This window comes from Callithrix jacchus, chromosome 5 (genome assembly GCF_049354715.1).
Source record: "Callithrix jacchus isolate 240 chromosome 5, calJac240_pri, whole genome shotgun sequence".
In the NCBI taxonomy this organism is placed as follows: Eukaryota; Metazoa; Chordata; class Mammalia; order Primates; family Cebidae; genus Callithrix; species Callithrix jacchus.
In genome coordinates this window covers 123,043,245-123,066,410 of record NC_133506.1, presented here as the reverse complement: position 1 = coordinate 123,066,410, position 23,166 = coordinate 123,043,245, and the positions used below count along the sequence as shown (strand labels likewise).

At 41.8% G+C, this 23,166-nt stretch overlaps 1 protein-coding gene across 1 annotated transcript; it reads right to left on the bottom strand.

Moving 5' to 3' along the window:
- Nucleotides 1–4,754: 4,754 nt before the first annotated feature.
- APOH (apolipoprotein H) lies at nucleotides 4,755–21,306 on the bottom strand. Its single transcript, XM_002748644.7, has 8 exons — nucleotides 21,212–21,306; nucleotides 20,337–20,513; nucleotides 18,396–18,492; nucleotides 16,448–16,524; nucleotides 13,035–13,223; nucleotides 9,836–10,015; nucleotides 7,524–7,721; nucleotides 4,755–4,910 (listed from the first exon to the last, which is right to left on the bottom strand). Exons 1-8 carry the CDS (start codon nucleotides 21,273–21,275, stop codon nucleotides 4,855–4,857), a joined length of 1,038 nt encoding a protein of 345 aa, XP_002748690.6. The 5' UTR covers nucleotides 21,276–21,306; the 3' UTR covers nucleotides 4,755–4,854.
- Nucleotides 21,307–23,166: the final 1,860 nt, after the last annotated feature.

Here is a 23,166-nt window from a genome sequence, read left to right as displayed (position 1 = left end):
TACTTCCTAACCTTGCATATACAACAATTCTACCAACCTGTTTCAGCAGTAGGCTGTAAAACTCCAACATTAAAGTGCAAATATTTCCAGGAAGCCACTGGGAAAAGTTGTAGCTTAACTAGCCGTATAAAAATGGCACAAAAGACATCATTCTGAAGTTTAGATATCTGGTTCTGTCAGTTATTAGCTTTGTGACCTGGGTTAACCAAGTTACATAATCTTCCTAAGCTTCAGTTTATTTATTTTCCTTATGGAATGATCGCGGAGATTGAGTTAACAGAGGAGAGATATATAGAAAAATTTACCCAGTGCCTGAAACAGGAGATTTCAATACCAAGTCTTATTTTCCTTACCAACTGTTTTGCCAGCACTGTGGAAAGGAATAGATACCACTAGGAGGCAGCAATAGCACACAAAGAACTAATCATTATGTACATGTGTATGCGCGCATACACACACACACACACACACACACACACACTCACATGCATTTGCATGGCCACATACACAAAGCACACACATTCAAACTACATACACAAATCCACATGCATACCACACATACCACATATATACTCACACACTCACACAAAAGGGACAAATAGGCTCACACACTTGCACACCAATCACATACACACTCACACACACAGGCGTACTGGCACACACATGCACACAGCTCAAGCTGTTTTCTTTCCTTTTCTTTCCTTCTTTTATCTTTTTAATCTTTTATTGAATAATTAAAGCAAGGAATGATCCTCAGGCTAGTAGATGGGAAATGTCACTGAGGAATAGTACTTATTATTGAGTTCGGGGCACAAGAATGAGATCCTATATACTGAAAGACTGATCAACATATTACAAACAAGAGAATTATATTATAAACTTCTTGCAGAAATATAGCATAAGAGGTAAGTTAAAACACTGATTCTTGGATGGGCACAGTGGCTCACACCTGTAATCTCAGCACTTTGGGAGGCAGAGGCAGGCAGATCACAAGGTCAAGAGATTGAGACCATCATGGCCAGCATGGTGAAACCCTGTCTCTACTAAAAATACAAAAGTCAGCCAGGCGTGATGGCGCCCGCCTGTATTCCCAGCTACTCGGGAGGCTGAGGCAGAAGAATCACTTGAACCTAGGAGGCAGAGGTTGCAATTAGCCAAGATGACACCATTGCCCTCCAGCCTGGACGACAGAGAGAGACTCCATCTTAAAAAACAAACAAACACGGTGGCTCAAGCCTGTAATCCCAGCACTTTGGGAGGCTGAGGCGGGTGGATCACGAGGTCAAGAGATCGAGACCATCCTGGTCAACATGGTGAAACCCCGTCTCTACTAAAAATACAAAAATTAGCTGGGCATGGTGGCGCGTGCCTGTAATCCCAGCTATTCAGGAGGCTGAGGCAGGAGAATTGCCTGAACCCAGGAGGCTGAGGTTGCGGTGAGCCGAGATTGCGCCATTGCACTCGAGCCTAGGTAACAAGAGCGAAACTCCGTTTCAAAATTAAAAAAATAAAAAATAAAAAATAAATTGATTCCTTTGTATTTAGAAAGCTGCCCTGCCATAAACCAAGAGGAAAAAGATGGTCATTGGCAAGCACCTTCGGAGACCTACTTGTCTTGGAAGAAGACCTCCTTAGCCAAATGCATATATAGAGTTTATAGTTACATAGTTATATGCATTTATAGAGTTATAGTTATATAGTTTATAGAGTTCATTTAGTCTATGATTGCTAGGTGAGTAATATTACTTTGGGAAGATTCAGTTCAACTGTGCAAAAATAGAGAATGATAACCAGCTCCTTGTGGTTGTAGTTCTTTCTTTGCTAGGCTACCTATGATGGCTAGTCCTTCCTGTACTGTCTCCAGCAGGGGAGATCACTGCACACTATGGCTAGGAAGGGTACAGCAGAACTGTGGTGATAGGCAACCTAGCAATCAAAGCATTTAAGAGGAAAAAATGCTTGAAAAAGGGAATCTACTTATGGCACAAAATGGACCACACAGTCACTAAATAGAGGGGCTTGCAATTGGGCACATTCTACTGATGGACTCCTCAAATCCAAATTGTCTCTTCCAATTACAAAAATAGCAGCTTTTTATTTCTGTGAAAATATCATTAAATTAGAGGAATCAGGACTATCGTCTAAGCTCTAAAGTCTACTCTGATTACTTTTCAGGGATCCAAACCTATCCAACAGCCTAAAATGTCTTTCAGTGAATAAAATGACACAAAATACAACCTTCAACAAACTTGCCTTATCCAGGAGCTTCTTGGTTGAATACGCTCAGGAAGGGAGGAGTGTTGGAAAGGTGCTATGTGTTTAAAAGAGAGGTGCTGAGGTGTCAAAGTTAGGCATGCTGAGGCTGGGCGCAGTGGCTCACACCTGTAATCCCAGCACTTTGGGAGGCTGAGGTGGGTGGATTACCTGAGGTCAGGAGTTTGAGACTAACCTGACCAACATGGTGAAACCCTGTCTCTACTAAAAATACAAAATTAGCCAGGCATCATGGTGCATGCCTGTAATCCCAGCTACTCGGGAGGCTGAGTCAGGAGAATTGCTTGAACCCGAGAGGCAGAGGTTGCTGTGAGCCAAAATCATGCCATTGCACTCCAGCCTGGGCAACAAGAGCAAAACTCCATCTCAAAAGAAAAAGGAGGGGGGGCATGCTGAATATCTGATACTACCAAAATGCAGACCTAATTATTATGTATAGGAGTAGTGTATGTGTATATAATATAAATACATGTATGTATTTCCTAGCTCTGTCTGTTGAAGAGCACCTAGAAGCAGTGATGCCTCAGTATCAATGAGCACATCCAGACACAACGCAGACCTTGATTTCTAAACACCATAATCTTCAGCTCACTGCGGAAAGTGGAGGTTTAAAAATTACAACACGCTTGGAGTACTGTATTTTAACCAAAAGTAAAGAAGTGCTCAAAGACAGAGGTGGAGGAAGGTGATCAAATAGAGACCTCCAGTGATCATCCCCCTCATAGAGACACCAAATAGAACAACCATCCATGCAAAAAAGCACCTTCATAACAAATTGGTTTTTAAGGTTAAGAAAAGGGAATCTGGAGCTTTTGAATGACAGCCTAGAAGGGAGGGGAGTCACTCTGGTCTCTGTAAAAGGAAGACAAGCATCTTGGAGAAAAGATCCAGTCCCTATCACATGGAATTCAGTTAAGTTCTAAGAAAGACACATGGGTGGAGAAATTCTATGGAGAACACAGATTGTAGGAGAAGTGATGGGTAGTACACAGTGAAGATGGCAAAGGGAAATAACTCCAGGACTTTTGTAAAAACAAGGACTAAAGAGTTGGGGTGGTCGCTGGAAAAAATGATGTAAAGTAACAGGACTTTTTTTTTAATGGGTGATATTCCTGTGTATTTGTGTGCTAATTGAAGTGTTCTAATAAAAAGGGAAAAACAAGCATGGATGAGCACTAATTGGAGGAGAAAAATCCTTAAGAGAGAGAAGACGAGACCTAGCACATAAAGAGAGGGTTTGTCCCTAGATGTTCATCCACTGTAACCAGACAGAAGGCAGATTCCATGTTTACCAATACTGGTAGACTGATGGATTTGGAATAGAACGATCTTTTCTATTTTATCAGTGAAATAAGGAGACAACTTATCAGCTAAGGGTGAGGAGAAGGAAGATGGCTTCAGGAGGGTTAAGAAGAGAAATAGCCACTTTAGAGAGTGAGAGAGTAAACAAACTAGAGAAATACGATAGGATTCTCAGGCAGAGCCAGAGGCCCATGCATAGTTTGTGTTTATGAATTTAAAATGGGACCTGTTGGCATGACTGTGAGTTTCTCTTTTTATTCCAGCCACATTCAGCTCCTCAGGTGCAGGCATAAGGAAGGCAGATAGTGCCAGGGTTGAGTTCAGCCAGCAAACACTACCAAAGGAGAGAAGGGCAATAGAGTTGAATATATGCAAAGGAATGATGTCAATGATGGGTCATGGAATTGTGGTGGATACAGAAAAAAATTTTGGTGCTATGTAAACCCAGCATCAAGGATGCAAATCCAGTCCTATTGACCTGGAATCCATGTTTACTTCCGTATGGCAGTGCTTCTCAAAGTTGAGGATACACAAGAACTATCTGGAAACTTTGTCAGAAATGCAGAATTCTGGGCCATTCTTGACAATCTGGGGCACAACACTTGTTCTTTGAAGTAAGCCGATAGGTAATAGTAATGGAGGGAGGGGGATCTGTGGTCCATTCTATGAAAAATATTGTATTGCAGGTGTTTTACCTGAAAGTGCTTGAGAGTATGATTTATATATTTATTTATTTGTTTAAGAAGGAGTCTCACTCTGTCACCCAGGCTGGAATGCAGTGGCACAATCTCAGCTCACTGCAACCTCTGCCTCCCAGGTTCAAGCGATTCTCCTGCCTTAGTCTCCCAAGTAGCTGGGATTACAGGCCTATGTCACCATGCCTGGCTAGTTTTTGTATTTTTAGTAGAGACTAAAAATACATGTTGGCCAGGCTGGTCTCAAACTCCTGACCTTGGATGATCTGCCCGCCTCGGCCTCCCAAAGTGCTGAGATTACAGACATAAGCCACCTTGCCCAGCCAAGAATAGGATTATGCACAGGAAAAGTGAGATACCCAGACAATTGTTTATACTGTCAATTTCACAGCCATAAAAGGATAACGTTTCAAATATTTGCATTTCTTAACCAGATGATGTTAACTAAAAGTGAGCTACCATGGACAGTAACACTGCAATGGCTGAAGCAATAAATTCGGTAGCTTTATTTTTTAATTTCCATTGAGTTCCTTGGATAAGCAAGATTCAAGTGTGACATTTTATGTTGAATCTGAAAACCACTTTAGCATGGCTTTACATCTGATGCATCAGTTTTCCAAAAAGCCAGAGAACTGTGTTCTGTTGGGGGAGAAAAAAATAAAACATTCTAAGAGAAATGATCGTTTCTTAAATGTGTTAAATAGCTAAACCAAATCAAATACATTTTACAAGTATATAGAGTGCATGTAATTATGTGAATGAATCCATTTAGTGTGAGGTTTAAGTGATGGGAGAAAACATCAGGGAAATGATAAGACTCTCAATTTCCTTCTTTTTTTTTTAGATGGAGTCTTGCCTTGTCTCCCAGGCTGGAATGCAGTGGCGCGGTCTTGGCTCACGGCACCCTCCGCCTCCCAGGTTTAACTGATTCTCCTGTCTCAACCTCCTGAGTAGCTGGGATTACAGGCACATGCCACTGTGCCCAGCTAATCTTTGTATTTTTAGTAGAGACAGCATTTCAGCATGTTGGCCTGGCTGGTCTCAAACTCCTGACCTCAAGTGATTCATCTGCCTCGGCCTCCCAAAGTACTGGGATTACAGGCATGAGCCACCATGCCTGGCCAAGGCCCTCACTTTCAAGAGATAAAATTAAAGGTTTTATATACAGTGAAGACTGCTCTACAATAGTCAATGTTAAAGGGGAAAAAAAATGTATCGGTCTTTTATGGTACCGCATCTGTCTAAAGATCATAAGGGAGAAGATCCTGAAGAAATATATCAACAAAGCTATGACTTTTTAAGATTATTCTTTTCTAGTATTTTTTTCTACAGATTTTTATTTAAGCTTATTGTATTTTGTCTTATTTTGTATTTAACATCTCACCAGGGCTCTGCTATCTTTCGAACAACTGCAATTTATTCAGTGCATTTCTAACTATTTGTAATTAAAATTATGTTACTCCATGTCATGCCTATTTCTTTCTTTTTCTTTTTTTTTGAGACGGAGTTTTGCTCTTGTTACCCAGGCTGGAGTGCAATGGCGCAATCTCGGCTCACTGCAACCTCCGCCTTCTGGGTTCAGGCAATTCTCCTGCCTCAGCCTCCCGAATAGCTGGGATTACAGGCATGCGTCACCATGCCCAGATAATTTTTTATATCTTTAGTAGAGACGGGGTCTCACCATGTTGACCAGGATGGTCTCGATATCTTGACCTTGTGATCCACTCACCTCGGCCTCCCAAAGTGCTGGGACTACAGGTTTGAGCCACCGCACCCGGCCGCCTATTTCTAATAATCAAAACAACCCCATGAAGTGGATATTTTTAATCAGTTATCATTCCCTTCTCTCCCACTAGCTGGGCACCTCTCAGACTCCTCTCTTCTTAGCTTTGTCTGCTCCCTACTGTCCTCTCCCAGCTGCTAAAACAAGATTGTCAATATTTTTGAAAGATTTCTAAACCTAGAGCCAATAACAGTTTTAGCCTCTGGCTGGTTCTTACTTCCTGGCATCAAAGACACTTAAACCCTAAATCCGAAACCTTGAAAGGTTAGCAGCTCTAAATGCTGCTCTAAATACACACTTCTTTATCTCACACAAACCTGGTACCATCTTCCTTAAAATATGTTGCTCTAATGGATGCTTTGCTCTAATGGATACTCTCTAGGAATTGCTGGAGAAAGGGGGAAATGTTAGATCTTTAGACCAACCATCATTGCCATGAGTCGTTTTGTAACTTGGGGTGAGTTCTTTATACTGTGGGAGCAAGATAAGGTAGATATTCTTATTTTTCAATATTTGGTTCATTATTATTCAAGCTCTACTTGAAATTATACAAGATGGCATAATTCACCTCAGCATTCATTGAATAAAACCAGAATGTGGAGTTTTACAGAAAAGAATTGGAAAAGAAGCTGGGCACATAGCTCATGCCTGTAATACCAGCACTTTGGGAGACTGAGGCAGGGGGATTGCTTGAGCCCAAGGGTTCACGACCAGCCTTGGCAACACGGTGTAATCTCTTCCCTAATAAGAAAACAAAAAATAGCTTGGCATGGTGGCGCCTGCCTGTAATCCCTTCACTTCAGAAGGCCGAAGTGAAAGGATCACTTGAGCCTGGAAAGTCAAGGCTGCAGTGAGATGTGATCATACCACTGCATCCCAGCCTGAGTGACAGAGTGAGACCCTGCCTCAAAAAAAAAAATGGAAAGGAGAATGCAAGTGAACACACCATCTGCAGCTCACTGCTTCTTATCATTGTTTCTCCCTCTTGCCTTTCTTTTTAAAAATCCAGTGGCCAAATTCATCTGGTGATTTTGTTTGTTTGTTTGTTTGTTTGTTTGTTTGTTTGTTTGTTTGTTTGTTTTTGTTTTGAGATGGAGTTTCACTCTGTTGCCCAAGCTGGAATGCAACGGCACAGTCTTGGTTCACTGCAACTTCTGCTCCCTGGGTGCAAGTGATTCTCCTGCCTCAGTCTCCCAAGCAGCTGGGATTACAGCCTCCTGAGTAGTTGGAATTACAGCCACCATACCCAACTAATTTTTGTATTTTAGTTTCACCATGTTGGCCAGGCTGTTCTTGAACTGCTCACCTCAGGTGATCTGCCCACCTTGGCCTCCCAAAGTGCTGAGATTATAGGCATGAGTCATCACACCTGGCCTCATCTGGTTTTTGACAATCATTCTATAACAAAGGCTCTGATTATGATGAGCCGTAAGTGGGAGTCCTAGCTAAACATTCCAGTGTAGACTTACCCTTGAAGCATTTGGGGACTTCAAAAGTGCCGTCTATACACTGAGCATCCTCTGTATAGCTACACTTCTTTTCCTTATTTTTGCAGAAGAAAGAAACTTTATCACCATGCAGCATTCCATTCTTAAATTTTTCCTGAATCTTTACTCTCTCCCCTTGGTACACCACAGTGGCTTTTTTCACAGGTACTTTACAAGATGCTGAAAGAGAATATTTGTAATCGGGACTTAAGAGTTCAGGAAATCTTTCTGAAAGAGAGTATACCATTTGAAACAAATGAGTACTCCTTCACAAATTGGTCAAGGCAAGAAAATTCCAAGAATGTACACAGTGAGTGATGCTATTATGATTGCTAATTGCAGTTCTCTATCAACAGAACTATTACTCATAGCTTCCGAGATGGTCTTCTTTTTCTCTATGGTAGCCACAGAAGAAGGTCAGAACAGAAGCATCAGAGCCTCCGTTTCAGTGAAAAAAAAACTTCTAACAGATATTGACATTTCGTGTAAGCCTACACTGCCTTCTCAGATCTCATTCATTAAGCTGGTGAATCTATCTGCCAGTCACTGTGAGTGTTGACTAATAACAGCTCATAAATACTCTGAAAAATTGCCTTCAGCCATAGGGAAGCCACCTCTCCCAGGAGGTTATGTAAACCACCCCCATCACCACCCCCAGAGTCAGGGAAGGGAGCAGCTCAAAGTCAATTGCTGATGAGGGAATATAAAAAAGCAGGTCCCCTTGGCTGTCAGTGGGATTAACTCAAGGGTGGGATTCACACTTCAGAGCTCCCAGTGGGATCAAACGGAACCTCATTCTAGCAAAGACCAAAATTCTCCCACGCTCAGCAGCATTAGCATCGCCTGGGAACTTGGCATAAATGCAAATTGTCAGGTCCCGTCCCAGATCTACCAAATCAGAAATTCTGAAAGTGGAGCTCAAAAATCCTGTGTTAAAACAAGGCTTCCAGATGTTGCTGATGCACAGTGAAGTTTGAGAACCGGTGCCTTACCCTCTCAAATCTACCTCACTCTTTCTTCTCCTGAGACACCCACTAAATCAGCTATATTCGAATCCCTGTCTCAGGCTCTGCTTCTAGGGAACTGTAACCTGAGATGCTAGTTATTTGTCATCTTGCCTGCTGCCCCAGAGTTCCTCTTTCTGCTTAAACTGTCCAACCCATAGCGACCTGAGCAGAGTTCTAATGCTAGGCTGTTGCTTTGCTTAAGCATGACACTGATGGGATCAAGGGTAAACACCTAACTCAAAAGGAACCAGCATCTCAGGGAAAAGCTGCAAGTTGGTGATGACTCCTTTAGCTGAGAGGGTCTGATGTATATCAAGCCATGTTCAAGATGAATAAGCAGAGAGACAGAGATGGGAGAGGCCCTTGAGATATGGAAAAAGTAGGAATAATTCCTGCCTTTCAGTTTCAGTCCTAAGGAATACATTATATTTCAATGCCCACATGATCGACTGCCTGTTGCCTCTTTATAATATCTCCAATTTTCTTGAACTCACCCGGATGTGTGGTTGGTTTTTGCAATGAGAAGAGCCTTGGCTAGACAGAGCACCACAAGGGCTGGGCATGGTGGCTCATGCTGTAATCACTCGAACCCGGGAAGTGAAGGGTATAGTCAGCTGAGATTGCACCATTACACTCCAGCCTGGGCAACAGAGTGAGATTCCATCTCAAAAAAAAAAAAATCCATTTGTTTACAATAATACTAAAAAAATGGTGGACAGAAGGCAAGATCTTCTCTATAGAGGCCAAGGCAGGTGATCACCTGAGGGCAGGTGTTCGAAACCAGCCTGGCCAACATGGCCAAATCCCATCTCTATTAAAAATACATTAGCTGGGCATGGCGGTGGGTGCCTGTAATCCCAGATACTTGTGAGGTTGAGGCATGAGAAATGCTTGAACCAGGGAGGCAGAGGTTACAGTGAGCCAAGATCATGCCAGTGCACTTCAGCCTGGGTGACAGAGCAAGACTCCATATCAAAAAAATAATAAATAAATAAATAAAGGTGCTCAGAGGCAAAGACTTAGAAGCAAATTTTAAAAGCCCACAGATCTCCCACCATATCATCACTGCTTACAAAGGATCTGTTTATTTCATACTGTTTAAAGTCAAGCATGCTTTCTAAGCATGAGGCTTCCCCATGCACATGTGAGTCCTGAAGTCACATGCCAGTGGTTTCCTACCAAGACTGAGCAACAAGTGGAAAAGTGTTGGAACAAGAAAATAGCAAGTAAAGCTGATCCACTGTATACATTAAGAGATCTTCTAGGACCTTGCCTATGTTTTCATACCTTTACAACTTGGCATGGCAGACCAGTTTCCCAGTTTGGTACATTCTACTTCTTCTGGGCCATCCAGAGAATATCCATCGTGGCAGCCAAATGTGGCTTTATCCTTGTAATAAAGTACTGGTTTTGCAGGATAGTTCACAAATCCATTGTCTGGCCTTGATGGGAATGGGCATTTTACTTCTAAAACATTTATTCAGTAAGACATATTAGTAATAAATAGTAGTGCTGCTATCCAATAGTCATGAAATAGTTACATTCTTGTCTCTATCACACCACTGAGTCACTGTGTGTTCCTGTAACTGGAATGCAATTTATAGGTACCTTGTGCTTAATTCTGTCCCCACTTCTCTTATATTCATGGTACCCTGAATATTAAAAAAGAAACAACTGCACTTTGAAAGTAAATTAATAAGACTTCACTAAGTTCCCTGTGTTTTCACATATAATCATAAGGTATTATTTATTGCAAACTTCATCTCTACACAGTCTATGATGGTGGGTTTGAAAGAAGAAAAGCAAAGTCTATTTCTTTCAATCAACAAACCAGAAAATTAAAATGCAAAGACTGAACCCCCTTACCCCATGCACACTTAGCACACCATTATTTGGCTTTAAAATAGTAAATCTTACTGTTATTCAATTCAGACTATGAAAGAAGCCAGCATGAAATATGTCAGTGAAAAGTGGTGCTGCTTCCTGGCCTCCTTCAGATCCTCAACAGTAGAGCCCCAAACCCTCGTCCTTATGAACTGCAGTGCAAGAAAGAAAGGCTGGAGCCAGGAGCACAATATTCTCAGAGGTAGTTTAAGGAGGTAATTTAGAATATAAACTCCAGAGTCAGACTGCTTGGCTCAATTTTGGTTCTGCCACACATTAAATAAAAGAAGAATTCACGTGGCCAGATGCAGTGGCTCACCCCTGTAATCCCAGCACTCTGGGAGACTGAGGCTGATGGATTACTTGAGCTCAGAGTTCGAGACCTGGCTGACCACCATGGTGAAACTCCATCTCTACTAATAAAAATTAGCCAGGTGTGGTGCCACATGCCTATAATCCCAGCCCAGGAGGCTGAGGCAGGAAAATCACTCAAACCCAGGAGTTGAAGGTTACACTGAGCTGAGATTGTGCCATTACACTCCAGCCTGGGAAACAGAGTGAGACTCCCTCCCCCTCAAAAAAAATCCATGTGTCTATAATATTACTAAAAAATGGTGGATGGAGGGAGAGCTCATCTCTATAGAGGGAAGCCAGTGAATAAATGTAGAAGGAAAGATAGAATTAGAAAGTCACCATTTTCAGCCACCAGTGCCATAACTGATAGATTCAAAGATCATTATTGGATTCTACAATGACTGCCTGACAGTGGATATTCGCATGGTTTTGAAACTATCACTCACAGGTTGCTTCCTAATTCCAAAGACAAAGCAGTGCCTTTACCAAAAGGTGATCTACCACACCTCACCTGACTAAGGATCAAAGTGATGGAACAGCTGACAGTGTGTGCCTTCTGATGTGACAATGTATTCTTAACAATAATACTTACCATAAACCTAATCAAGAGTAAATATCTAATCACATTCAGATTATGGAACATTCTACAAGACAACTAGCCTGTACTCTTCAAAAATGTCAATGAAAGACAACAAAAGAGGCAGGGGCTTATTCTTAATTACAGGAGACTAGGCTCATGCCTGTAATCCCAGCACTTTGGGAGGCTGAGGCAGGCAGATCAGTTGAGTTCAGGAGTTTGAGACCAGCCTGGCCAACATGGTGAAATTCCATCTCTACTAAAAATACAAAAATTAGCCGGGAATGGTGGCAGGCACCTATAATCCCAGCTACTCGGGAGACTAAGGCAGAAGAATCAGCTGAACCCAGGAGGCGGAGGTTGCAGTGAGCCAAGATGGTGCCATTGCACTCCAGCCTGGGCAACAAGAGCAAAACTTCATCTCAAAATAAAGGGGGGAAAAAGGATCTTTCTGTGGAGAAACAGAGAGAAAAATGTCACAACATATTAGCAGTTGATTGATACATCGAGGTGAAACATTGAAAAAAAAAGGAACCTACTGCTTAGGACTTTGGAGAATAAAGTCAGATGACACAAATGTAGCAGGAGACCAGTGCCTGGCCCGTAGCTGAGTGCCCAGGAAGGTGCAAGTTATTAGTTATCAGTAGCTCCCCCATGCTGAAAATCACTTACATTTTGAATCATTCACTGGATATCTGGAATATCTACTACTGGAGAAGTTAATAGTCATTAGAATAACTCTTGGCCAAGAGCAGTGGCTCACACCTGTAATCCCAGCACTTTGGGAGGCCAAGGTAGATGGATCACTTGAGGCCAGGCATTTAAGACCAGCCTGATATCATGGTGAAACCTCGTCTCTACTAAAAATACAAAAATTAGCCAGCTGTGGTGATGGGCACCTGTCATCCCAGCTATTCAGGAGGCTGAGGCATGAGGATCACTTGAACCCAGGAGGCAGAGGTCGCATTGAGCCAAAATCTCCCCACTGTACTCCAGCCTGGGTGACAGAGCAAGACTCTATCAAAAACAAAAACAAAAACACTATTTGTGCACAAGGCAAACTTTACAATTTGTTATGCAACTGACAAACTTAAAGATAGTAATGATGGATCAAGTTAAAGGATAAATCATTTTCATAATTTCTTAAAAATCAAATATTTCTGTGATTCTTAATGGGTAAAGATTTTAAAAACATGTGACAATCAGACTGCAACCCAGGCTCTACCTTCATCTCCTACGAGTCTCCAATTTAACCCAGGAACTTTACCCAGAAGAGAACTTCACCAGCCTCACTGAAATATTCAGCTGTCCACGGATACATCCTGCCCTTTCATACCTCCCTGTCTGCACATGCTGTGCCCCCATGTGGTATGCCTTCTCTTCATTCTCTACTCCTCCTCCAAGGCCCATTTCAAGGATCGCCACCTACGGGAAGCTGTCCCAGGCAGCTCCAGATAGTTCATTGCATTATTTGTAATTCCCTTGGGTCAGAAGCCAGGTCTCACTCATCTGGAATATCCAATGCCCAGCACACTGCCTGGCACATAGTAGATGCTCAATAAACAGCTGTTGAAGGAGTTCATTGGAAACACTCCATGACAGTTGAAATTTTCAATACCTTTCAAAAAGGGATCCTGCCCTATCATACATATTTTGTCTTATTGCACGTACCCCTGCATTCTGGTAATTTAGTCCAATTTCCATGCAATGTGCAGGTAATTGTGTCATTTCCAAACATCGCATGTTGTGGCAAACATTGAAAAACTGCTGTGTCCTGATAGAGGGAGTTGTTTCCAGCTGATGGCTTATAAACCCGAAGTGTTGCAAATGTCGGTATGGATGGTGGAGGGCAGGTGATGGCTGGAAAAAGAAAGAACTATCATTTCTATGAAAATAGTTAAGACTATTGAATATACTCTTTACAGAAAGAAAAAAAAACCCTAAGGATAAACTTGAGAAAATCCAAACTGATCAAATTACCAGGGCAAAAATCGTCACTTGTGGATGCCTGTTAGGGAAATATGACCTGCTGGGCACAGTGGCCCACACCTATAATCCCAGCACTTGGGGAGGCTGAGGCGGGCAGATCACTTGAGGTCAGGAGTTTCAGACCAGCCTGACCAACACAGTGATACCCCATCTCTACCAAAAATACAAAAATGAACCAGGCATGGAGGTATATGCCTGTGGTCCCAGCAACTGCAGAGGCTGAGGCAGGAGAATCACTTCAACCTGGGAGGAGGAGGTTACTGTGAGCCAAAATTGCGCCACTGCACTCCAGCCTGGGCAACAGAGTGAGTCTTTGTCTCAGGAAGAAAAAAAAGAAGAAAGAAAGAAAGAAAAAGAAAAAGAAAGAAAGAAAGAAAAAGAAAAAGAAAGAAAGAAAGAGAGAAGGAGGAGGAGGAGGAGGAGGAGGAGGAAGAGGAGGAAGGAAGGAAGGAAGGAAGGAAGGAAGGAAAGATGGAAAGAAAGAAAGAAAAGAATGAAAAAAGAAAAGAAAATATGACCCTCAAATCAGATATCCACCAGTCAAAATGCCAAAAAATGAAGTACATTTAAGTCTTAGCACAAATAATTTGCCTTTTGCAACAACACAATGGTTAGGTTTTCAAAAATCTTTGATTCAAATACTACCTTGGAAGATACTTCTGGAAGGCAGAATTGGTCACTCGGTGCTGAGGGATCATCCTAAAATAATGGCTGGTGACAGCAACTTGGTACATAGTTGCTTGGGAATGAGTTCATTACCCGTTCAGTCTGTTTCTGTAGACTACCTTCCTGCTTTTGGACTCTTGGTATGGAAGGAGCTTACTCAAGTAGCTTCAGGAACCCAGAGAGAGAGCAGTGGCTTGTCACCCTGACCTGAGTAATACGGAGCTTCAACAAGTTCAGGGAAAGTTACACTAGTGTAATAGAAGATGGTAATCACCAAAATGTGATTTACCTTGAATTCTCTAGATCCCTGCTGATCAAAGTGTGTTCCAAGGGCTAGCAGCATGTACATTACCTGGGAGCTTGCCAGGATGCAGAAGGTCATATCCCACCACAGACACCTGAGTCAGAATCTACATTTTAACAAGATGCCCAGGAGACTCACATGTCCATTCAAGTATGAGAAATACTCATTTAAATTAGATTAAAGCGAAAGTAGCCTTTCTATTTATAACCCTTTTGAAAAGTGAATTTATGGCTAGGCACCGTGGCTCACGCCTGTAATACCAGAGCTCTTAGAGGCGGAGGCAGGAAGACTGCTTGAAACCAAGAGTTTGAGACCAGTCTGAGTCACAGAGCAAGACCCTGTCTCTACAAAAATTTTTTTTAAATTAGCCAAATGTGGGCACACATCTATAGTCTCAGCTGCCCAGGAAGCTGAAACAGGAGGATCGCTTGAACCTGGGAGGAGGAGATTGTAGTGAGCTGTAATCATGCCACTGCACTCCAGCCTGGGCAACAGAGCAAGACCCTGTCTCTAAATAAAGAAGCAAATTTACATAATTAGTATAAATCTGTTTTAAATGAAAACTATAGGAACCACAGTGATTCCTACTGCTGAGTGAAAATTTTTACTTCATATCCCTTAAAAGCTTTTATTTTTGCTTGTTCAGTTTTTCTTAAACTAATATTTATTTGAAATTGCTTTACTTTCCACTTGCTGTTACTAAGGATGGACCTCATTGAAGAACTATAACTAGTATTATAATGCCTTGGCCTCCTGGTCAAAGATGTATAAACTGGCCGGGCGTGGTGGCTCACTCCTGTAAATCCCAGCACTTTCGGAGGCCAAGGCAAGTGGATCACAAGGTCAAGAGATCAAGACCATCCTGGCCAACATAGTGAAACCCCATCTCTACTAAAAATACAAAAATTAGCCAGGTGTGGTGGCACACGTCTGTGGTCCCAGCTACTTGGGAGGCTGAGGCGGAAGAATCGCTTGAACCCAGGAGGCAGAGGTTGCAATGAGCCAAGATTGCGTCACTGCACTCCAGTCTGGCAACAGAGCAAGACTCCACCTCAAAAAAATAAAATAAAATAAAATAAAGATGTGTAAATTACAAGTTGGGGAACATAAGAATGTCCTTCCCTACGTAAGCAAAGCCCAGAGATGACGCCGACAGCTTGGCTGAGAATCATCTGAAAAAACATCAGTGTTTTTTGGAGAAATTCCAGTCAGCTCCTAGAATGCAAGCCCCTTTGATGGGCTCTTAGCTTACTGTGAGGGTGACTTTCCTCCTTATCACTAGGCTTACTCTCTGAAGGCAGAGCTGTCTCCTTTGGCCTTGCAGCCTCAATGCTAACAACAGAATCCTCAACAGCATACAGCAGATCCTCAATTAATGTTTTTTTTCTGTTGTTTTTTGTTTTGTTTTTTGAGGCAGCGTTTAGCTTTTGTTCCCCAGACTGGAGTGCAATGGCACAATCTCGGCTCACCACAACCTCTGCCTCCTGGGTTCAAGCGATTCTCCTGCCTCAGCCTCCTGAGTAGCTGGGATTACAGGCATGCACCATGCCTGGCTAATTTTTTTTTTTTTTTTTTTTTTAGTAGAGACAGGCTTCACCATATTGGCCATGCTGGTCTCGAACTCCTGACCTTGTGATCCACCCACCTTGGGGTCCCAAAGTGTTGAGATTACAGGCGTGAGCCACCACACCAGTTTTCATGATTATTGAATAAGTGAATAAATAAATGAATGAAGTTCCAGAGTGGGAGAAAGATGTTTGTTTGATCTCACTGTTTGCAGAAGTTCCCCTAGTTAAGTGATAGACCAAAGCCACACAAATCAAAGCCCCTTCCAAAGCACCATGAGAGCATTGGCGTCAACACACTCAGTAATGACTGTCTTGAAAAGAGTCATGACCACCAGGTGGAGAATACAGAATAAGTCCGTAAGTAAAATGCCTCCCTCCTATCATTCCAAAGTGGTTGTTTCATCTTCTAGGCCAAGAGATCAGAATGAACATCCCCCACAAGAGTGACCATTCATCTCATTGAGCTGGGACTGAAGAGTTTCCACATGTGAGACTTCCAGTGCTAAAACCAGGAAAGTTCTGGACAAACCAGCTAATTACCTTCCCCCCAGACTTACGAGCACAGACGGGAAGCTGTGGACTCCATTTTCCTTCCTCAGTGCACTTGGCAGAACTAGTGCCATTCAGATAAAACCTGCAAAAGAAAAATTCAACCTGTCAAGGAGCAAAATACTCCATCACTGACGTCTCAAATACCTTCTCCATTGACCATTGCTTTATATTCATGCTATTGACTTATTTTCCATCTTATAATGCTGTCTTCCTGAGGATCTCAGCACTCATCTATGGCTTCCAGCCAATGATGCAGGTGAATCACTGCAGGGTTCCACAGCTGGTGAGTGGAGAAGCCAAACCCCTAAGTCCCTCATTTTTAAAGAATTGGCCAAGATTAATGCTTCTTACATAAAGCAAAGAACCATCTCTTTTTCAGGATGACAAAAGTGAGTCACACTGAATAATCTCCACTATTCATTTCCTTAGAGCCTACTGACACCACTGTATAAAAACAATGCAGTCAATTTCCATTGAAAATATCAAATTCTGACTGGGTACTTTGGGTCATGCCTGTAATCCCAGCACTTTGGGAGGCTGAATCACTTAAGCCCAAAAGTTTGAGCCTGGGCAACGTGGTGAAGCCCCATTTTCTACAAAAAAATCACTGGGGCATAGTGGTGCAGGCCTATAGTCCCAGCTACTTGGGAGGTAGAGGTAGGAGGAAGGATTCAAAAGGATTCAACAACCCAGGAGGTCGAGGCTGCAGTGAGCCATGATTGTGCCACTGCACTCTAGCCTGAGTGACAGGGCAAGATCAATCAAACAAACAAACAAAAGAAACAAAGAAGGAAGGAGAGAGAAAGAAAGAAGAAAGAGAAAGAAAAGAAAAAGAAGCAAGAGAAAGAGAGAGAAAGAAAAAGGAAGAGAAAGAAAGAAGGAAAGAAACAAGAGAAAGAGAAAGAAAGAAAGAAAGAAAGAAAGAAAGAAAGAAAGAAAGAAAGAAAGAAAGAGAGAGACAAAGAAAGAAAGAAAGAAAAAAAGAGCGAGCAGGATGTGGTGGCTCATACCTGTAATCCCAGCACTTTGGGAAACCAACGTGGATGGATCACAAGGTCAGTAGTTCAAGACTAGCCTGGCCAAGATGGGGAAACCCTTTCTCTACTAAAAATACAAAAATTAGTTGGGTGTGGTGGCAGGCGCCTGTAATCCCAGCTACTTGGGAGGCTAAGGCAGGAGAATTGCTTGAACCTAGGAGGCAGAGGTTGCAATGAGCCAAGATCGTGCCACTGCACTTCAGCCTGGGTGACAGAGCAAAAAGTAAGAAAGAAAAAGAAGAAAATGTAACATTCTGTCTTTAAAGCCAATTTTTTAAGGTCATTTGTTTTCAGACCCATTGGTAAATTTGTGTTTCAGATGAAAGGTGTGTATTTCTCTCTCACATGTAGTGTTTCTCAACCTCCAATCCCAGTAGAAACTTACCCTAATGGATAGCCAGTGTGCTCTCAGTAATGTCACAGGGGTGTCTTTGCTCCCTGCGGGCCTGTGCCTACCATAAGTAATTGCTTCCTGGGGATGTGGCACTGTATCGCGTTCCCCATCATCGCATTCCCAACCTTCTCCATAGAATTCTCCTCTAGAGACTACCAGGTTCGTCAATCAAATTAGCCTGATACCTAAAGCCCAAGTCTTATTCCTAAAGTATTTTAACCCTATGCCAAGATTTGGCCCTCCAAATCATTTCAATGTACCTCCTCAGATAGGTAATTAATCAGAAGCAGAAAAATTAGATAAAGTGTTGACTTCGTATTTCATTAGTTGTTATATTCTCCAGTCTTTACCCCACCCTCAATACTACTGTAGTATATATTAAAAGCAGGACTGAGATCAATTTGAAATTGACAAGTCCAACCTAAAGGCTGAAAACAAAATATGGACCAGTCCTGAAGTTTAGCTTAAGGTTACAGAAATACGCTCTGTCTGTTAACTGCTCAGTCCCATGAAAGTTCTTACCCAGTATTACAAGAAAAACTGATTGTGTTGGGATATTCAAAAGTTGTATATCGTACTGCTCCATTTTCTAAGATTCCAGCAAAAGGACATACTCTGGCTGTGATATAAAGATAAAAAAATGTTACTTTTGTTTGTTTTTTTTTTTAAAGATAAACGGGTACATTTCTATTTATAGAATTTTTTATTAAATAAAACATATACATTCATTTTCATCCTTTGGTTCAATGACTTTACTAGTAACTATTCTGAGAAAGCAATTCAAAATGAGACAAGTGACATACGTACCAAAGCGTTCATTACACTGTGTCTCCTAATAACAAAATTTGAACAAGCCTGGCACAGTGGCTCACACCTGTAATCCCAGCACTTTGGGAGGCCGAGGTGGGCGGATCACTTGAGGTTAGGAGTTTGAGACCAGTTTGGCCAACAAGGTGAAACCCCATCTCTGCTAAAACCACAAAAAGTATCCAGGCATGATAGTGCATACCTGTAATCCCAGCTACTCAGGAGGCTGAGGCAGGAGAATAGCTTGAACCCAGGAGGCAGAGGTTGCAATGAGCTGAGATTGTACCACTGCACTCCAGCCTGGGCAACAGAGCAAGACTCCATCTCCGAAAAAAAAAAAAAATCTGAGACAGTCTAAGTGTTCACTGTCAGGGGACAGTTTTAATTACTCACGGTAAATCAATAGTTGAACTGTTATATAGCCAATAAAATATGAATTATGAAGTTGTGGAGATACAATTTTTATGCTGATAAAAATAGAAAAATACAAAATTATACCCACTCTCTGAAATGATGCAAATGTATATGCATGAAAAATAAAAAAATAAAATTGTTAGTGTTCCAGAATTATAGCTGATTTTCTTTTCCTTGAGACAGAGTCTCACTCTGTCACCCAGGCTCCTGAGTTCAAGTGATTCCCCTGCCTCAGCCTCCTGAGTAGCTGGGACTACAGGTGTGAGCCACGATGCCCAGCTAATTTTTGTATTTTTAGTAGAGATGGGTTTTCACCATGTTGGCCAGGCTGGTCTTGAACTCCTGACCTCAGGTGATCTACCCGCCTCAGCCTCCCAAAATGCTGGGATTACAGGCATGAGCCACCGCACCTGGCCCTGATTTAAAGAAAAATTTTCCCTAATGATGTTAAAGTGGCTTTTTATTAAAAATTATGTTTAGACTCTTTAAACAAAAAGCATAGTAAAATCAACTTGCATGAACATGCATGATTTTGACAAAGGTCGTGCTCATATAACGAAAATAACCAGAGCCCAGACAGGTCCATATGCCTATTTTTACTGCTTAACGTTTATGAATAATTGAATTTACTATAAATTCAATCTGGTTGATTTCATGATACTTGCCTGTAAAGAATACTGCTAGCATGATATAGAACCGTGTTCTAAGAAATAAATAAAGGCAACCACTTACAACAAAGCTATAGTGAGATTGGTATAATTTGTATTATTTAATTTAATATACTTTCTTGTATTTTATAATTTATATCATATACATAATGTAGATGAAATTAGTATTCATTTCAGTAACTATTAAGTCTGCTTTCATTTTCAAAGTCCAAAGATATGCTGATTCCTCAAGTTTTGTTTTTCAAATGTCTCTTTGGCATCAGTTGACATTTCAAAGTCTCTCCACCATTCTTTTAACCTCTGTAGTGTTTCTTTCTCCTTTTGTCATGCCAGGTCTCATTTTTAAACCTGCCCTAGTTCCAGGCAAGGATCTTCTCCTCTTCTATCAATAGCAGCAATTACCCTTACTCTCTTTGTACATAGAGAACCCAGAGACCATCTCATTTCTCTCCAACCTGCCTTTCTGCAGTGTCTACTGGCCCTCCGCACACTGAGCATGACGAGGTAGCTTACTGCCCCAAAATATCCAGAATCCAGATGCGGGGAGAGAATGTGAGAGAAGGTGCTGACTTACGTGTACATTTCAGAGTATTGATGGGCCACATTCCTGTGAGAGGGCAGGTAAAGCGCCTCATCCCTCCCCGGGACAGGTAGCCTGGCTTGCAGGAATACACAATCTCCTCTCCTGGCTCATAGGTTGTTTTTAATGGGACCACTGTGGAAAATGGTAACTCATCTGGCTTGGGACAAGCTGAAAGAGAGCACAAAGCAGATGGGTAACCAATCTTTATTTGCATTTTAAAGTTCAGCTAAGCCCACAAATAAAAAATGCGTGCACCATTACCAATTATAAGTACACCAAGTCCCATGCCAAATACCTCATATACGATATCTCATCTAATCTCCTCAACAACCATTTGAAGGAGGTACTATAATTATCCTCATTTTACAGGTCAGTATGCTGAGGCTTAAATTGGCTACATATCTTACAGAGGAGCTTTACACATAACAATATTAAATAATCAGTATCAATCCAGTCTCTCCAGCATCCACCATAAAGAAAATTTAGTTATCATTATTATTTATTTATTTGAGATGGAGTTTTGCTCTTGTTGCTCAGGCTGGAGTGAAATGGCAGGATCTTGGCTCACTGCAACCTCCACCTGCTGGATTCAAGCGATTCTCCTGCCTCAGCCTCCCAAGTAGCTGGGATTACAGGTGCCCACCACGAAGCCTGGTTAATTTTTGTATTTTTAGTAGAGATGGGGTTTCACCATGTTGGTCAGGCTGGTCTTGAACTCCTGACCTCAGGTGATTTATCCATCTCAGCCTCCCAAAATGCTGAGATTTCAGGTGTGAGCCACCGCACTCGGCCTAGTTATCATTACTGATTCCTGATATATACTAGGGGGTTGACATCTTTATTTTTTAACAGCAAAAAGTACTTACTCCGTCCTGCCATAGCAACATGGCAGAGAAAAGTCGAGAACAAGATGAGCACTGGAGAAACCATTGTGGATGATTCACACAGGCACTCCCAAAGTGGTTTTCTTCTGCTGAGAAAACAGAGGCAAATATAAAAGCGATTAAACATTAATCATTTTCTGGTGTACTTTTATCTTTGTAAACAGAAGGAAGATAAAGTATCATTACTTGAATGGAACTCTGAGACCCACATTCTTTAATCATTTACTCTTCACTGTGTGGCTCTGTTATGAAATCTTTGGGAGATGGTTTCTGTCTTCATAACGTTTTTGTTAATGGCACAAAACAGTTCGTTATTGCTTTTGACAGAAACTTGGTGTTTCCTGGGTTGCGTGGACTTCTTGTTCTCCATCTTTTGTTTTGTGTATGTTGTAGATGGAACACCACAAAATCAAAGCTCCTGTTTCACCCACAGCCTTGGTGTATAAACTTTGGACAAACACTCTCTTTTCTCGTCTCCACCTCTCTAAAACGATGTTCCAGTTTTCAGATGTTTGATTATAAAGAATGTCTTCAAGGAGCCACTTACAACTTTAATTCCCTTACAACTGAGCTCAACATCCTCTTTCACGAGCTCCCGTAGCTCTGGTTAGGACCTTAGGGCTCTCCTTGAATCTTCTATCTGTTCTCATGTCAAATCAATGCAAAGTCCTGCCCATCCACTCTTTATATGTCTTAGATCTGTCCAGACAGATTTCTAGATCTATTTTAGGAATTTGAAAGTTGATATGAAATTAGCAACTTGGGACTTGAAGAAGAAAAAATGTTGAGCAGGACAAGAGAATGGACGAACGCTGATGTGCCTTGAGAGGGTTCCGGTGGTGGGGGCATCCTTGATTCGCTGGTTATCTTCTACATGATTTGCTCTAAAAAAAAAAAATTGATATCTAAATGGACAATGTCCAGGCCATACGCAAAAAAAGAATTCTGATCCACACATCTGTAGACCCCAGTCTAGAAAGCCAAACCTGCAACTTCTACAGCAGCTGGCCCAACTTAAGGCCAACCAGAGAAATCCAAACATATTTCTCTAACCAATCACCTGGACACCCCGCTTCTAGTTAGTTTCCCTCCATCTTCCCCATGCCAGCAATCCACTGGAGCATACCTGAAGCCTTCCCTTTTCTCCTTTATAAAGCATTCCCGCTCCTCCACCTGACTTTAAGTCCCTGCCAGACACAACTATTAATGGCTGCCTCCCTTGCTATAGCCAACTCTGAATAAATAACCTCTGCTTGCTTTCATTTGAGGGACCTTGGTTTATATCCACACATCTAAAGTTCCTTGAGACACATCAGCTTGAGAAATCTCCATCTGTCAGGCAGATGATGCTTAAACTACATTTAAAATGAACATTGTGTTCCATGATAAGAAGAGTAGTGTGTGCTGCCGCTAAAGTGAAATAACACTGGTCCTTCCCCTTTTGTCCTTCTAAGGGGAAGGAGATTCTTGTTCTCTGGAGAACTCCTAGGTTCTGCTTTAGTGTGGAGAATTTCCTCGACGAGTGAAGAAGAAAGAAAACTATTGAAGTCAGGAGGCACCAAGTTGTTCTATATAGTAAGATCTGAAGTAGATGGGGAAAAGGAGAGAGAAACAAACCGGTTGGTCATCAGTTAAAGAAAATTTGAAAAAAGGTTAAAATTGAGAAGAGAATGTTTTTGGCAACAGCTACAAACTGAGTGCTTGATATTGAGAGGAGAGGAAAAGGAGAAGGGTTTTAAATGGTTTCCTGGTGGATGGGCTCCTTTGCATGATGAAACTTGGGGTGGGGAGGTAGAAATACTTTATATTCTGTTTTAGGTGGTTGTTACTTGGGTACATGCAATTTTTAAAAGTCATCAAGCCAAATATTTAAGATCTGTGCATTTTCTTAATTATACCTCAACTGAAAAACTATACACTCCTTTCCTCCTTTTTTC

Bases quoted from the DNA above. Each gene is read 5' to 3' on its own strand.
- APOH (XM_002748644.7), bottom strand. From the start codon at position 21,275: ATGGTTTCTCCAGTGCTCATCTTGTTCTCGACTTTTCTCTGCCATGTT. The intron at 16,525-18,395 runs GTAAGAACTTTC...TTTCTTTTGCAG, and splicing joins AGTTTTTCTTGTAATACTGG to GTTTTATCTGAATGGCACTA. The intron at 4,911-7,523 runs GTAAGTCTACAC...CTCCCCCAACAG, and splicing joins AGTCCCCAAATGCTTCAAGG to AACACAGTTCTCTGGCTTTT.